The 16,593-nt window shown below is 38.0% G+C and overlaps 1 protein-coding gene across 4 annotated transcripts in view; it reads left to right on the top strand.

Annotated features, from left to right (window-relative positions):
• The window catches only part of AKAP7 (A-kinase anchoring protein 7), a 151,907-nt gene that overhangs the window by 78,403 nt on the left and 56,911 nt on the right, over positions 1 to 16,593 (top strand). For all 4 annotated transcript variants that reach the window (XM_019420616.2, XM_019420618.2, XM_019420617.2 and 1 more), the window contains exon 7: positions 9,723 to 9,870. In XM_019420616.2, the coding sequence (XP_019276161.2) occupies positions 9,723 to 9,870 (148 nt within the window). The remainder of the gene's footprint in view (positions 1 to 9,722; positions 9,871 to 16,593) is intronic.

Genomic DNA, 16,593 nt, shown 5'->3' with positions numbered 1-16,593 from the left:
AGCAGAACATGTTCAACCACAATAGAAATATGTTGCAGTATATAAGCTGGTGTTATAGACAAGTTAAAATTATTAGGATTTTTCTGTGAACTTGTTTCTGAATGATCTTCTGCAGAACAGCTTTACTCTCCTGTTTCGTTGTTGAGACCCTGGGAAGTTTTTACACCTATTTGCTGGCATTACGTCATGTTGGGAAAGGTTGATTAGAAGGGAAAGCTATCGATTGAAGGAGGAAAACATTTTAGATTAAGTTGTGAGTGAATAGACCACATATGGCGAGATATTTTGATGTGGGGATATTTTATGTTTTATCTTTAGTTTATGGAAATAAATGGCTAAGTTGGTGAATTCGGGAGAACATGTTGTTATTTGTTCCAAACAGCAAAATATTAGGAAAACAGATGTGATAGGGAGGAGTAGGCTGCAGCCTGTTTGCGTCTGAGTGACCACAAAACTGTGATGAGCCAAGAACACAGCTGGGGTTGGATCTCGGGGAATTGAGAATCCAAGTGAGACTGAACTGTGTAGGAAGCAGTCTTGGATGCCTCACTGACCAGGTTCTTTCTTTGTTCCAGTGTAATGAAAAAAGCCAAGGCAAATATAATAGTTACATGGACAAACAGCGTATGCTCTCTCATGCTATCCTCAAGAAAACTTAAGGAGGAACTGGGAAGAGTTTTGCTAAGTAGACAAAGAATGAACCTATATGGCAGCAGACTGTTGTAAATAGAAGTGCTATAAGGGCGCCTGGGCGGCTCAGTTTCATATTTGACTTTGGCTCAGGTCATGATCTCATGGTTTGTGAGTTCGAGCCCCACATCAGACTCTCCACCTGCTCTCAGTGCAGAGCCCCCTTCAGATCCTCTGTCTTCCTTTCTCTCTGCCCCTACTACTTGCTTTCTCTCTCTCTTTCTCAAAAATAATAAGGATGAAAAAAATAAAAATAAAGGTGTTTTAGTTTTCCATTGAGCTAGTGACCTTGAGAATGCCCTGGATATCATCAAAATGTTACCTCTCTAGTTAATATGTCATTAGTATAAATGAACTAAATACAGGTGGAAGCCATGTTTCTTCTTCTCTCTGATGGCAGCACTTCACGGAAAGAAACTGCAGGAAGCAATACAGCTCATATTTTCTTGGTGATTTTGTAAAGTGGCTTGCGGTATTAGGAGTCACACATCATCTTTACTATGTGGTGGCTTTCCTTGCCACTTGATACCCCTAAAGAGCATTCAGCTGCTCTCAAAGTGTTAGGATAGGTAGAAGGAGGTGTCAACAGTAGATTAAAAACATAGAATTCTAGCAGCTGTATTTCTACTTATTACTTGCTGAAAGGTATTATAAATATTAGATACAGTGCTAGAGTGAAGAGTTTCTGTTTCTTTTTAAAAATTTTTTTAATGTTTATTTATTTTTGGGAGAGAGAGAGAGACACACACAGAGTGTGAGTAGGGGAGGGGCAGAGAGAGAGGGAGACACAGAATCTGAAGCAGGCTCCAGGCTCTGAGCTGTCAGCACAGAGCCCGACATGGGGCTTGAACTCACGGACCGCGAGATCATGACCTGAGCCGAAGTCGGCCGCTTAACCGACTGAGCCACCCAGGCGCCCCAAAAGTTTCTGTTTCTTTCCCTAAAGCCTTAAGATTAAACAACGCAGTCGTGCTCAACACAAATTTATAAATAGAGGGATTGAAGAGAAGACCTATCTAAAAACCCCATGGTAAAGTAATAGATGCTCTATCATAAAATAAAATGAAGAATTGAGAAATGGGGATGTCTGGGTGGCCCAGCTGGTTGAGCGTCCAGCTCTTGACTTCAGCTCAGGTGATGATCTCATGGTTGTGGGATTTAGCCCCATGTCCACGCTGAGTGTGGAGCCTGCCTGAGATTCTCCCTCTCTGTTTCTAGCAATCTCCAATCTCTCTCTCTCTCTCTCTTTAAAATTAAAAAAAAAAAATTTAAAATAATTGAGAAATACTGTATATTCAAAGAGATGGTTTGTAAAATGCAGACAATCTCCACCAATATTTTACTCCATTATTTGGGTATTAACAGTAGAAGAAGACTCTTTTTATAAAGATTATTTGGATAATTTTTTGCATGTCTAAGTAACATCTATGAATTATTTCTCTTTTCCCTCTATGAAATTCATTTGTTATGGACATATAATTATCACTTGACTTATTAATATTAATGCAGCATGTTAAAAGCAGGTATTTTTAGAATGCTAGAGATTCCCAAAGTAATTTTCACATTGGTTTTAGAAATATGGTAGTATATTATATATGATTATATATTAAGGATGATTAATACTATTAGAATTTTAATATTTTAAAGGAAATAGTGATGAGCTTGAATGTTATCATTCTGTTCTTTTCAATTTGTCTCTGCTCTCTGCTTATTTTGACTGTGAATCCACACTCTGCCTCTTAGTAGCTATGTGTCCTTTGGTAAGTGACCTAATTTCTCTGTGATTCACTTTCCTTCTCTGGGGATAATAACAGTACCAATCTTACAGGGCTATTGTGATTACTAAGTGAGTTAATAAAAGGTTTTAGAACAGTGCCCGTACATAGTATGTGAGTATGTACATATATACGTACCTGTGTAAGTTTTCTCTTACTGTTGTTATACAGATAGATGATAGAGCATCATTTTGTTTGTTGTTTGTTTAAGATTGGCTCGAAACAATAAGCAAAGTACCATTGTCTTTTCTATTTTCCATCACTCTTGCTTTTTCACCTCTAAAGCTAATGGCAGGCATGAGGCAGGGTATCGGGGCCTCACCCAGGCAGCAAACGGACATGCTTGGGCAGGGGGACAAAGGTAGAGCCCAGCGCCAACAGATGGTCCAGAGGGGCAGAAGAGGGGACGGGGAGGCTGCCAGGCAGTTCTCACCCAGGGTGCCGGCGCTGGATCCGAAATCACCATGCTAATCTAAGCCCATTAGCTGGTGTGGTGAGGTGCCTTTGCCTGCTTGCATCCCTGTCAGGAACGGGCTCGGATGGAACTGAGCCTGAACGGGAAGGTCCTCCCTTACCCGGGCCGAGAGGGGCTGCGGGAGGCTGTGGCTCACAAGAAGGTAATTGAAGGGTCTGTATCAGGAGGAAGGTGGAAATGAGACAGTGGAAATAATGAAAAGTGTAGTTATGCCAAGAGATGAAGGAAGGAGTCGTTAAGAATTATAAAGTAAGATCTGCCTCAGAGAAATCCCATGTCAATATACACATTCTCTCTATAACTTTGAATTGCCAATATGTAACTTTTCATTAGGAGCAGTGGCCATTAAAAAATATTTTAGTTTTTTAACTAATGCCGTACTACTACAGACATGTAAACTTTTCCCAGTTATGAAAATGAGTATAAAAGATTGCCATTCTTCTTTGACCATCAAATCCCCAAAATGATAAACCAGTTTGGTTTGGCTTTTAATTTACATTCTGAATTTTGGTTTCAGGTCATTATCACATGAAACATACATTTCTTTATAGCTACTGCATAACAGGAATAAAGTATTAGAAAACACAGCAGAGCTCCAGGAATATCAGCAGGACACATCATTTCTTCATCTGATATACAGCCTATTTATGTTTTCATCATGGAAGTCGTGATTAGCATAAGATAACAAGTCTCGATAAGAAATTATCTGCTATCGTAAAAAAAATCTTAACCTTTTTAATGAAGCTGGTATTCCATTGTTCTTCTGATCACAATAACCTTCTTACAGAAATTAAATTTTATCTTTCAGAACCTTAGAATGATTTTCATATTCAGATTGTGAACTAAAGTGAATTTTCATATTTCATGGCTGTCTTTACTTCTATATCGAAATAAAGTTGGGTGCATAGTAACATCAGTCTGAGGCCTCTTTGGCACATATTAAATTAGACACATCATTTAGCTAAATGTAAGTGATATCGTTGGTGAGTGCTTCCCGAGTAAATAGGTTACATTATTTAGCAGATGCCGCCTTGGATGATTCTAAAAATACTCATCATGGTCTCAGTGGCATTTTTCCCGTATTGGCTCTTTGGGTGCCAATTGCAATCGAGAATGAAGTTCTGAGGGATTCACGGTATAGCGTATCAAAGGTTATCAAGTGGCTTTGAACGTCACTGATAATTCTCCCTAAACCGTGCCTGAAACTAGGCTAAAGGAAAGTAAAACTTTAGTCCTTTCTAATGCTTAATTAAGATAGTCTTGAAAAGTTTTTCTGTTTGATGTTTCTTGCTACTAATTTATTGTTTCAAAGTCTTCTATCTTGTATTTGACTTCCTTCAGTGTTATGTTGTATAATTGATATGCCACTTATATTAGGTAAAATGATAAATGTGAAGCCCTTGAAAATATCTCCTGTGCCTGCTAGGTTCAAGGCAAATATAAGATTCAGGTGTAGCATTAGACAGTCACCAAGCCTATCCACCATTGCAGGGTTGCAACTCCCTTGGCATGGTCTTGTTGAAGATACCCTACACGTTGTTTCTCTCCAGTTGAAATAATCCCAACTCTCTTGGCCTTTACAGGTCAAATTTTTCTGGCTTTAACCATTTTTATAATTTTCTTTGAGCTCTCCTGATGTGATATACTTCCACCAATCCTTAAATGACAAGGTACCTTGGAAAGGGCCTGGCCTATGAAGAAGGGAAACAGAATAATGGGGGGGGGAGGGGTGCGTCTAAAACCTAAAAATAATGCTAACCCAGACTTCTTAGCTTTGAACTAGAACCTTTCAGGGTGATATCTCTGGGACTGTTTTGGCCACCCAGTGGATCCATTCAGAAAATAGGAACCTTTTTAGCCTTACCCTGACTGATATTCAACTTTGATATACTCATTTATTTTCTTAGAATGATTATCCTTTATTTTATTATGGAAAAAAACACCACCTGCTGCAGCTGTGAGGAGAGCAATTCAGATACATTTTACTAGAGAAGATGTATATTGCTATGGGGAAAAGTGCCTGAAAAAAAAAAAAAAAAAAAGAAATATATTGCCAAAAATTCTCTAGAGAACAAAGACCATGTTAATATTATATATCAGACAAAGCAGATTCTTACCTGTTTCTAGATTCTTTATTATTAAAGATGCTTTCTGTTCAGGGCATATAATTTCAGTGCCTCCTAAGGCATGCATTTTGAACCACAGTTCTCTCTATAAATTATGAGTTAAAGAATTAATTCCATTCCACTCTCTAGTAAAAATTCATTCCTTGAAGACTCATGTTGGAAGTCATCTGTGAAGAACTGCAAAAATAATCGGTTCTTACTTTTTTGCTAAAATTAAATTAATTAGCTTAACGATGTTTCTAATGTTTCCCTTATTTCTTACTTAAAAAAAAAAATAATGGGGGCGCCTGGGTGGCTCAGTCGGTTGAGCGTCCGACTTCGGCTCAGGTCATTATCTCACAGCCTGTGGGTTCAAGCCCCGCATCAGGCTCTGTGCTGACAGCTTGGAGCCTGGAGCCTGCTTTGGATTCTGTGTCTCCCTCTTTCTCTGACCCTCCCCTGTTCATGCTCTCTCTCTGTCTCAAAAATAAATAAATGTTAAAAAAAAAAAATTAAAAAAAAAAATAATGATATCTTACAAAACTGAAATGGAGATTATGGTGGCTAGCCAGTGCTGGCCTTGGTCCTTGAAAACTGAAGTTCCTTTTTTTTCCTAAGTTATGACTGGTCACCTTCTGCCTGGCCTAAGGGGATGACACCAGCCTGCCTTGCCTTCCCGCTCCCAACCAGCACCCATGCACAAGTGAAAAAGCATTTAAAAGACAAGTAAGCACGGTCAGTTTCCATTTACTCAGAACCTTTAAGAACTTTTTCTGCAACCTTACCTCTATTGAAGTTATTCCTCTAAGTTCACTAATGACAATATATAAGAGTGTTGTATATATTTAATAGCATTTGTCGTGTAAATATGATAGCATTTACTCTATTTCCCTGTTTTAAACATTTTAGAAGTTCACTTATTTAGTCCATATAACACTTTGAAGTAGGTTCACTTGTTAACCTCATTTTATCGTTGAGGAAACTGAGGCCAAACCACATCTTGAAAAGTAGCAGAGCTCGTTTGAACTCCCGCATTTCGATTGCCCCTCAGTACCATGTGCTGCTTTCTCAGGGCCCCCTACCCACCAAACCAAAAGAAGTCCACTTGGTTTCACTCTTACTGAATTTAGAATGAGCAGCATTTGATGCTGTCAGCTGCCCTTCTTTTGAAACTCTATCCTCTGAATTTGTGACAATTACGATTTTTTTCACTTCGGTGTTTTTGTTTTTGTTTTTAATTCCTATCAAAGTTAGCTAGTATATAGTGCAATAACGATTTCAGGAGTAGAATCCAGTGATTCATCCCCTACATATAACAGCCAGTGCTCATCGCAACAAGTATCCTCCTTAATGCCCCTACCCATTTAGCCCATCCCCTCCAGCACCCCTCAGTTTGTTCTCTGTATTTAAGAGTCTCTTATGTTTTGTCCCCCTCCTTGTTTTTATATTATTTTTGCTTCCCTTCCCTTATGTTCATCTGTTTTGTCTCTTAAATTCCACATATGAGTGAAGTCATATGACATTTGTGACAATTATTTATTAAGCACTGTTCCGTGACAAGCAGTGTGCTAGGCACTGGGGACATTTCAGTGAATGAAAGTCAGACAAAAGTCTTTGTCTTTGGGGAACATACATTCTAATGGGGAGAGATAGATAATGACAGACCGTGAAAAATGAACACAGTAAAGTAAATTACACAGTATGGTAGGAGGTGGTAGGTGCTGTGGAAGAACGTACATAGATATTTATGAGGAGAGAAGCGTCGAAAGGATTTGGGAGTGCAAATTAAAGAGTGTGGTCAGGTAAAATTCTGTTAAGAAAATAAAATTTGAAGGGCGCCTGGTTAAGCATGGGACTCTTGATTTTGGCTCAGGTCATGATCTCAGGGTTGTAAGACTGAACCCTGGATCAGGCTCTGTGCTGAGCATGAGCCTACTTAAGATTCCACTGCCCGCCCCCCACCCCACCCCGCCTCTCTTTCTTCCTGTCTCTGTGCATGTGCACTCTCTCTTTCAGATAAAAAGAAAGATAGAAAGAAACAAACAAACAAACAAAGGAAGAAACAAAGACACAAAGAAAGAAAGAAAAAATTGGATGGCAGGCAGTCTCCCAGGATGGCAGGATGGGAGACTGGCCATGAGGATATCTGGAGGAAGAACATAGCCAGGAGAGGAAGCAGGAAGGGGGATGAGCAGGAGACACGGCCTAGAAATTACTGAGAGGGCAGAGCAGGAACTTGTGGGCTGTTCTGGGGAAGTTGGCTCTACTTTTGAGAAAAGTGGGGACCTCTGGAGAATTTTCAGCAGAGGAGTGACCTGATGTGATGTATGTTTTGATAGGATCACTCTGGCTGTAGAGGAGGCAAGGGTGAGAAAACAGCAGGCTATCAGGATAATCCGGGTGAAAGACAGGACCAAGGTAGCAAGGCAGTAGTGAGAATTAGTCATGTGTTGAAGGGAGAGCCAACAAGATTGGATTGGAGGCAACACTGAAAGAAAGAGGCAAATTCAGGGTGACCCCAGGGCTTTCCGCCTTCAGCTAGAACATTTACTATTAACGGAGGTAGGAAAGTCTGTGAGTGGAGCAGTTAGGAAAGGGCAGCAGCTCAGCTTGGATACAGAACAAGAACATAGATCAACAAAAACATGTTAAATATAATATTAAAAATTAAGGGCAATTTAAATGTCTAACAATAAATAGTTGGATGGATAAATTAATGATGCCCCCATATAGTGGAGTACTGTGGCAACAAAAATATTAAAAATATCTTGTACATCTGTATATTACTTATTGACATACTAACTGGGAAAAAAAGCTGATTGCCAAATAGTACTCATGGCTCAACCACGTTCCTATAAAAAAGAAAAAAAAGTACTTTGTTTTGCACAGGAGAAATAAAATACATAACAAAATTGTAGTAGTTTCAGTGTGGGGTGATTTCATTTTAATTTTTTGTTTTTATATTTTTTGAAATGTTTGTCATAATTTTTTTGTGAATAAAAAGGGAAAATATGTATTCTAACTGTACTTTAATAAGATTTATATTAATATAATCTGAATATAATATATACATATATATATATATATATATATATATATATATATATGCATAGAAAAAGACTTGAAGGGTATACCCACACTGGTAATGTGTTGGAAAGGACATGAATTATTTTTCTTCTCTTTCCGATTTTTCGTATTTTCTAATTTTTAAACAGATGACAAGTATTGCCAGGGTAAAATTTTTTTAAGTTATAAATTAAAAGGAAAAATTCACACATAGCCAGTAAACTTGACCTGGAAAGTATTGTACCTTCATCTTGTGGACTGTGTTTTGGGACTGTGAGGCTGGCTGCAGGACCATTGCATAGGAAGGGGAGAGGGAGACATTCCTTCTCTTGTTTGGGGGAACTACACGGGTAGCAAGGGCTTCCACTGTGAGTTCACCAACCAGCCTTCTTCTTGATACGAAAGGCACTGAGAATAAGGAGAGGCAGGTAGAGAACAACTTGGAAGATCCGATGACTTCCTCTTCCAATTCAAATAACCTTTGTCTTCAAATGTTTCTTTTAAAAAAAATATGTATTTATTTTGGGGGGCAGGCAGAGAGAGAGAGAGAGAGAGAGAGAGGAAGAGGAAGAGAGAGAATCCCAAGTAGGCTCCATGCTGAGCGTACAGCCCGACACAGGGCTCGATCGAACAATTGTGAGATCATGATCTGAGCTGAAATTGAGTCGGATTTAACTGAGCCACTCCGGTGCCCCTGTTTTAAAATGATTCTTACAGGGGCGCCTGGGTGGCTCAGTCAGTTAAGCGTCCAACTTCGGCTCAGGTCACGATCTCGCGGTCCGTGAGTTCGAGCCCCGCGTCGGGCTCTGTGCTGACAGCTCAGAGCCTGGAGCCTGTTTCAGATTCTGTGTCTCCCGCTCTCTCTGACCCTCCCCCGTTCATGCTCTGTCTCTCTCTGTCTCAAAAATAAATAAACGTTAAAAGAAATTATTTTTTTAATGATTCTTACATAAGGAGTTTAAAAATTGCATTCATCTGGTGTGCCTGGGTGGCTCAGTCATTTAAGTGTCTGACTTCGGCTCAGGTCATGATCTCACAGTTCATGGGTTCGAACCCTATGTCGGGCTCTGTGCAGACAGCCCAGAGCCTGGAGTCTGCTTCAGATTCTGTCTCCCTCTCTCTCTGCCCCTCCCCCACTCTCACTCTGTCTCTGTGTCTCTCAAAAATAAACGTTTAAAAAATAAAAAAATTGTATTCATCTTATTAAGACATTTTATACACTATAAAATGTTAAAATTTGTATCACTTTTAAAAATTTATCCATTTCTCTGTTGTTGAAGACAATTACTCTTTTTTTTATACCTCAAATTTCAACTTGATATACTTTATTATTTCAGAAGCTTAAAGCCTGTGAAGTTCTGAATGCTGCCAATTTTAAACCCAACATTCTTCAATGATTTTTTTTTTTTTTTTTAAATGCAACTCATCCTAGACAGGGAGACTTTAAAAACAACTTTAAAACCATTTTGTGGTATCCATTTTCAAATGCCAGTAGGCAGTATTGTGTACCGAAGTGTGATATCAGGTTCCAAGAAAGGGATATAAATATGAAGTAGCTGCCCTGCCTCAGTGGAATGATTGAGTGATGTGATTTTGTTTTGTCATTTCAAGGGAGTGAAAAAAATAGACCCCGAATTCTATGAAAAATTTATCAGTCACAGATTTGGAGAAGAAATGGTGCATCGCATAGATCTTTGCTCCATGCTAAAGAAAAAACAAAGTAATGGTTATTATCACTGTGAGTCTTCGATTGTGATTGGTGAGTGCCATTTAAAAATTACTTATTATCTTTAATTTTGATTTTGTTAATATTGTTTCTTTTTGGCAGATACTTAGGGCTAGTTGTATATGTTCTTTTCAGCGATGTATTTTTGTAAATATTATGTTTTGGCGATAATACATTGGAAAATTTGTAAAACATACGCATGGTTCATGTTTATCGGTCAAGATTTTAGTACCTTTGGTTTTTATACTTTTGCGCTTTAAATATAATGAAGTCTTGAAATGTTGATTCGAAATTCATTCCAGTTTAATTTTATTTCATGAATATGAAGAAAACATTTTCTCCAGTGAGGACCTGTATGAACGCACCATTCCACACAAGGCATTTTCATGTTTGCTGCTTTTAATTAGGAATAGAATATTCCAGGTCAGAACGTTTCATTCTGAGAAGATAAAGTCTAGGTGGCCTGCAAAGATTGAAAACGTGTTCTTCAATTTCTTCCCCAAAGGAAACATGTTTTGTGGGGAAACAGATTCACACATGAATACTTCTCTCATCTTACCAGGGAGATGGCATGTGATTAAGACAGACTCATACACAATTACGTTTCCAAGTGAAAAGTGTATAAACCAAATGAAGATTTTTTTTTTTTTTAAGCCAGAGCAGGGCTGTTCTGCAGTGTGAATGTATTCAAAGGAATTTGTTCACATGTGATTCACATGTGCTATTTCAAATCCAGGCATCATTCTTATAAAATGGTGAACTTCAAGACAACCTGATTTGTATACTTTTGAAGTAACATGAAAATATTCAAAGAAGATAAATACCCATATCTAAATATTTCAAGGTCTTCAACCAAGATAATTTCTCTCCACATCAGCTTGAAGAAAACCCATGGACGTATACATCCTGAAAGAATCTTAATACTGAAGTCTTTTTAATGCATTAAGGAAATGTTCCAGAGACACAATTTTATTTCCAAATTCTCACTAGATATCTTCAGAGCGGTCGTCATCTTATCTTCCAAAGATCTTAGCTATCTTAAACAGAAGATATTCAATATGTCGTTTGAATTTATGTTCTGAAACATTTCAAGTCGATTTTTAAGGAAGACTTTTGTGTTTTCAGGAGTTTTGCTGGAGTGCTGTCTTCCATGAAGTTTTGATGAGGGCTGAACATTTCCTTTTAAGTTCATTGCAAATGGCAAATGTACAATTTTCTTGTGGAACACAGATTTTGGCTAGCTTGCCATATCTTCTCTGTGATTACTTTAGGCCAACCTTGAAGGAGAGCTCAGTGCTTCATTGCCTCTCCCACTCCCATTTAAAAAGCAAACAAAACCCCCTGAGCAATCTGTAGAATTTCTTGAAGATACTGTGGGATTGGCCTGTATCACTGACATTGCCATTAGACAGCTGTGTTCAGCTCATCCCAAATCACAATACATCAACCATTGAATTTTTTATTTTATTGCTCTTTTCAGCTTAGTCTTCAAAACTCCCCTTATTCCAGGCAATATCTCTAGATTCTCCCCTCAGGCTTCTTTATCTCTCATCTTTTTCTAACTCAAAGCAATTTAGCTTCTTTTAAGCTCCACCAATCTTGTATCCCCATACTGATCATTTAACATTTATTTTAAAAAATGGATTTTGCCTATTACAAATACTCTACCTTTTCTGTCACATTTTGTGATGCCAAAAGGAACTTTAAAATTATATCTGCCTCGATGAGGCTCCTGGGTGGCTCAGTCTGTTAAGCGTCTGACTCTTGGTTTTGGCTCAGGTCATGATCTCACAGTTTGAGTTCGAGCCCTGCTTTGGGCTCTGCGCTGACAGTGTGGAGCCTGCTTGGGATTCTCTCTCTCTCTGTGTCTCTCTCTGCCCCTCCCCTGCTCACACACACTCTCTCTCTCTCTCTCAAAATAAATAAACTAAAAAAAAGATTTTAAAATAATATCTGCATCTAGTATAATAATTATTGTGTTATAATTAATACACACTAGAATTCCTTTATTTGCTATGGCTAGTTATTGATTTTCTCAATCTTAATTTTATCCGAGTTTTGTAATAGAGAGTATTTAGGAGGACTCAGGATACTTTCTTTGTGAGTTTCATTTCTTGATCAGATTTAACTGACTTCTTTTTGATTTGATCCTGACTCAAATTTAAAGCCTGTTTCCTGTACCTTGAACCAATATTTTATTGTATGCATTTATAGAATGGGACAGATTTACATTCTTAACATATTTTGCATTCAGAATTTCTAGGGTAAGAAGTTGGGTTCAAAGACTCGGAATTTTTTATAAAACTTTGTATGTAGGTACATAAGTGAATTTCTCTAGGGAGGGAATTCTTCGGATTGGCATATTTCCTATGTCTTAATTTGGTAATAAGGCATTCTTGGAGAGTACTAGATTCCAAGTCATGGATTTTCTTTTCAGCTGTCTCAATTATGCCATTTAGGGTATCTTATCATTATTATTTAAAAAATATCAATGACTATATGCTTCATTTCTAAGATTTCCAGTTGATTCTTTTTCATATTTTCCTCTTCTGTTCTTTGCTTTGTGGATGCTATTGCTTCATTCAGCTCTTTGAGGATTTCAATATAATTAATTATTGATGTTCTTTTTATATATTTAAAAGTATTTTAGTTTTTCTTTTTTATTGAGTGAATTTAATGTGTAACCTTGTATAAACTTAAGGAGTACAAGTTTTTACTTTGATATATTTATGTATTATGCTTTAATTGCCAATGTAGTGATATTTATCACATTATATAACTGTACAATATTTATATTTATATCAAGTATATTGTATATTAGATCTTTATGACTTATTTGCTACTTGTTATAAGTTTGTACACTTTAAAACACCATTACTCTTACTCCCTCAACCCCCAGTTTTCTGGTAATCATGATTTTATTATTTTTTTTACAGATTTAATTTCCTAGTTTCCACTTATAAATGATGTCATACAGTACTTGTCTTTCTTTGACTTATCTTGCTTAGCATAATGTGCTCAAGGTCCATCCATGTTGTTGCAAGTGGGAGGATATCCTCCTTTCTCATGGCTGAATAATATTCCATTGTGTGTACATATGACATCTTTTTATCCGTATTTTGGATATTGTGAATAACACTGTGATAAACATGGAAGTTCATATCTGGTTGAAATCCTATTCTCATTGCTTTAGGTTTATATCCAGATCTACTGGATCATATGGTGTTTCTATTTTTAAGTTTTTGGGGGACTCTGCATACTCTTTCTTATAGTCTTTGAACCAATTTACTTTCCCACCAAAAGCGTATAAGGTTTCTGTTTTCGCCATATCTTTGCTGGCACCTATTGGTTCTTGTCTTTTTGTTGATAGCCATTCTAACAAGTGTCAGATGACATTGTATTGTGGTTTTGACTTGCATTTCCCTGATGATTAGTGATGTTTAGCATCTTTTCATGTGTCTGTTGGCCATTTTGAACAAAAAAACAAATAATCGGATTTAAAAATGGGTAGAAGAGCCAAGTAGACATTTCTCCAAACAAGACTTCCCATATTTTTTAAATCTCTGGTTCCGTGGGTGTGAATTCTTCTATTTGTTGGATCTTTTGTGGCACTTTCTTTCTTCTGACGCTTTTTAGGTTTTTGAGAGCTCGTTGTGTTGTACATGTTGAGAGCTCGTTGTGTTTGCAGATGAACTGGCAACAGCAAACCGTGCTTGTCCATAAGGAGTTGGAATCTATTCTTTTCGTGTCTCTTACCGATTTGTGAGATGTGTTGTTTTGTTTTGTTTTGGGTTTTGTTTTTATAGTAAAGACAATTAGCCCTTTGCCATATTGGTCCAAATATTTATCGGGTTTTATTTTACATTTAATTTTGGTCACAAGGCAATTTTCACATTAAATGTTTTTAATTTTTGTTAAATTATAGATGGAATGTTCTCCTGTGATTTCTTCCATTATTATAGAGTCATCTCCAAATCAAAGATTTGATACGTATTCATTTATGTCTTCCAGTTTTTTTGTTATTGCTTTTGCATTTGAGCTTTTAATCTACCTGGTAGGATCATTTATACAAGTACTCGGACACAGAGGATTAATGCAGAAATCCAGTTGCTAAAAGTGAGTGTGAAGTAGGGATTTAGCTTTAGGAATATATTTTTATAATATTTTTTATACCCCAACTGTATGTTCTAAGATCACAAATTAGCATCTTCCATTTTGTACTTCACTGGCACAGGGTTTGTTTGTTTGTTTGTTTTCTAATTTTAGTAATTTGCCAGTATTGGGGTGATTTATGTAAAAAATCTGGGTTTCTGCTGCCTTCTGAAAAATCAGAAAATGTGATACTGGTTCTCCATTCTTGCATGGTAGCGATTTTCTAGATAGGGTAGTAGGCACACTGACCTTAGAAGTAGCTGCTTTTTATTATCCCCCTTATTCTGTTGTTGTTACCATAAATTTGCTGAACTTGTTCACACTCTGTGCTTGGCTCCTGAAGCCCTCTGAATTTGGATTCCCCTGCCAGCTATTGCTGTTTCCTGTGCCTGCTTTACATTTCAATGCTGAGCATTTTCCTCTGTCTTTAGCCATCATATACCTCGATGTGAGTGTTAGGGGAGTTTGGTAGAATATGGAGACATCATTCATATTTTCAGATACAAAAAAAGGTTATATCTCTTAGTTCTCCCATCATCAAAACTTTGGGTAATATTATGCCTACTTAATATTGGGCTGCAACTCCTTACAAACCTAACTGCAATAATCAACTAAAATTCAAATCCAAAAAGGAAAAAAAAAGGAGCACCTGGGTGACTCAGTCGGTAAAGCATCAAACTCTTGATTTCGACTCAGATCGTGATCTCTTGGTTCATAGGTTCAAGCCCCACATAGGCTCTGTGCTGACAGCATGGAGCCTGCTTGGGATTCTCTCTCTTCCTCTCTCTCCGCCCCTTCCCCTCTTGCATGTGCGTATGCTTTCTCTCTCTCAAAATATGACTTTTTTTAAAAAAAGGTAAAAAAAAAATTTTGTGGTGAAACCAGGAATGAAATATGGCTCAGGTATCCTAGCATGGTGGAAGCTGTTCTCAGTGAGCTACTTAACAGTTCGGTGAATTAATTTTTCTCAGGCAGCTATATTCCATTTATGTTTCCTTAGGGGAGGTAATTGACTAAATGACACCCTTTGTAAGATTGATGAGCAATTTAATGATTGCAAAGACTAGTTTACTTTCAGCTCTCAGACATACCTTATAGGAGGCAATGGGGAATTTGAAAGGTCTAGACGTTGTTTTTTTTTTTTTTTTTTTTTTTTGGCAGGCCAGTGTATTTCTTTATAACTTTCGCAAGTAGATGTGGAAACCATAATTTTCTGGGATCCTGACTGTTTTTTGGTTTCACAATAATTAGTCATCATTAACTTAATGAATGTTATTGAGCATATACAATGCATTTATGCCTTGGGGCTCCTGGGTGGCTCAGTTGGTTGAGTGTCCAACTTCGGCTCATGGCATGATCTCACGGCTCGTGGGTTCCAGCCCTGCATCAGGCTCTGTGCTGACAGCCTGGAGCCTGTTTCGGATTCTGTGTCTTCCTCTCTTTCTCTCTCTGCCCCTCCCCCGCTCATGCTCAGTCTCTCTCTGTCTCTCAAAAATACAACATTAAAAAAAATTACAATGTGTATATGTCTCTCTTTGGTATAATGAGGTATGGAGAACTATAAGACAGTCCTTAAGTGTGATAGTCACTGGGCAATGAGAAATGGGGAGGAATGAGGAATAGATGAATAGGGTTTTGCCCATGACAATAGTGGGCTATGTTAGGACACAGTGGAAGAAGCTTATGATTTTATCTTCTCAGAGAGTGTGGGAGTAAGGAGTGGCAGAGGTCAAAAGAATAGGATAAGACTGAATAGACAGATGGAGAGTAGCAAAAGGACACCTTCTAGGAGCAGCAGTTATGATTTCCAGGGGAGGGAAGCGATGGGTTGGGAAGCAGTGAAGAGGCAATATTAGTGATAGACACACTGCAAAGACTAACGATTGAACCTGTAATCTAGTTAGCTAAGGAAGGTGTGGCAAGGAGCTTGCTAGGTTTGGGTGTAGAAGTAGGTGAAAGAGGTAGGAAAGGAGATACGCACAGTCATACATATTGAGACCGAGGATGTGTAATAAAAAGACTGAGCAGATAGACGTGGGATAAAAAGAGGGTGAAATTTAATACTTCCTGTAATAACACAAGATTGGATCCTGAAGTTAAGACTTTAAGTTAGTTACAGACTATAGCACAGAGGCAATGAGAGGGTTAGGATTGGGCCATCCGTGGGCTCAAATAGAAGCATACAGGTGTGCACAGTTACAGTTGTAGAAGATGAAAGGGGTCGTAGGTAAGTTAGAGCCGACTCAGTTATAGTCAACTCAGCCTATATCCAGTGCCCAGCAGGTCAGACCAGCAAGATACCAGACTCCGACTTTATGGGCTGAAACACAGTGAGAATTCCAAGTGATGTGAACCAATGAATTTATTCTATCCAAGGCCATCCACACGCCCTTAAAAACATTAAAAAAAAAAAAAGCCAATTTCAGAGTACCTGGGTGGCTCAGTTGGTTGAGCGTTTAACTCTTGGTTTTGGCTCAGGTCACGATCTCAGGGTTTGTGGGATGGAGCCCCACGTCAGGCTCTGTGCTGACAGGACATGGAGCCTGCTTGGGATTCTCTGTCTCTCCATTGGCCCCTCTTGTCACTTGTGCTGTCTCTCAAAAA

Source organism: Panthera pardus, unplaced genomic scaffold (assembly GCF_024362965.1).
Source record: "Panthera pardus isolate Hobbes unplaced genomic scaffold, ASM2436296v1 HiC_scaffold_17, whole genome shotgun sequence".
NCBI lineage: Eukaryota > Metazoa > Chordata > Mammalia > Carnivora > Felidae > Panthera > Panthera pardus.
Note: the sequence above shows the minus strand (reverse complement) of the source record. Positions and strands in the feature narration are given on the sequence as shown.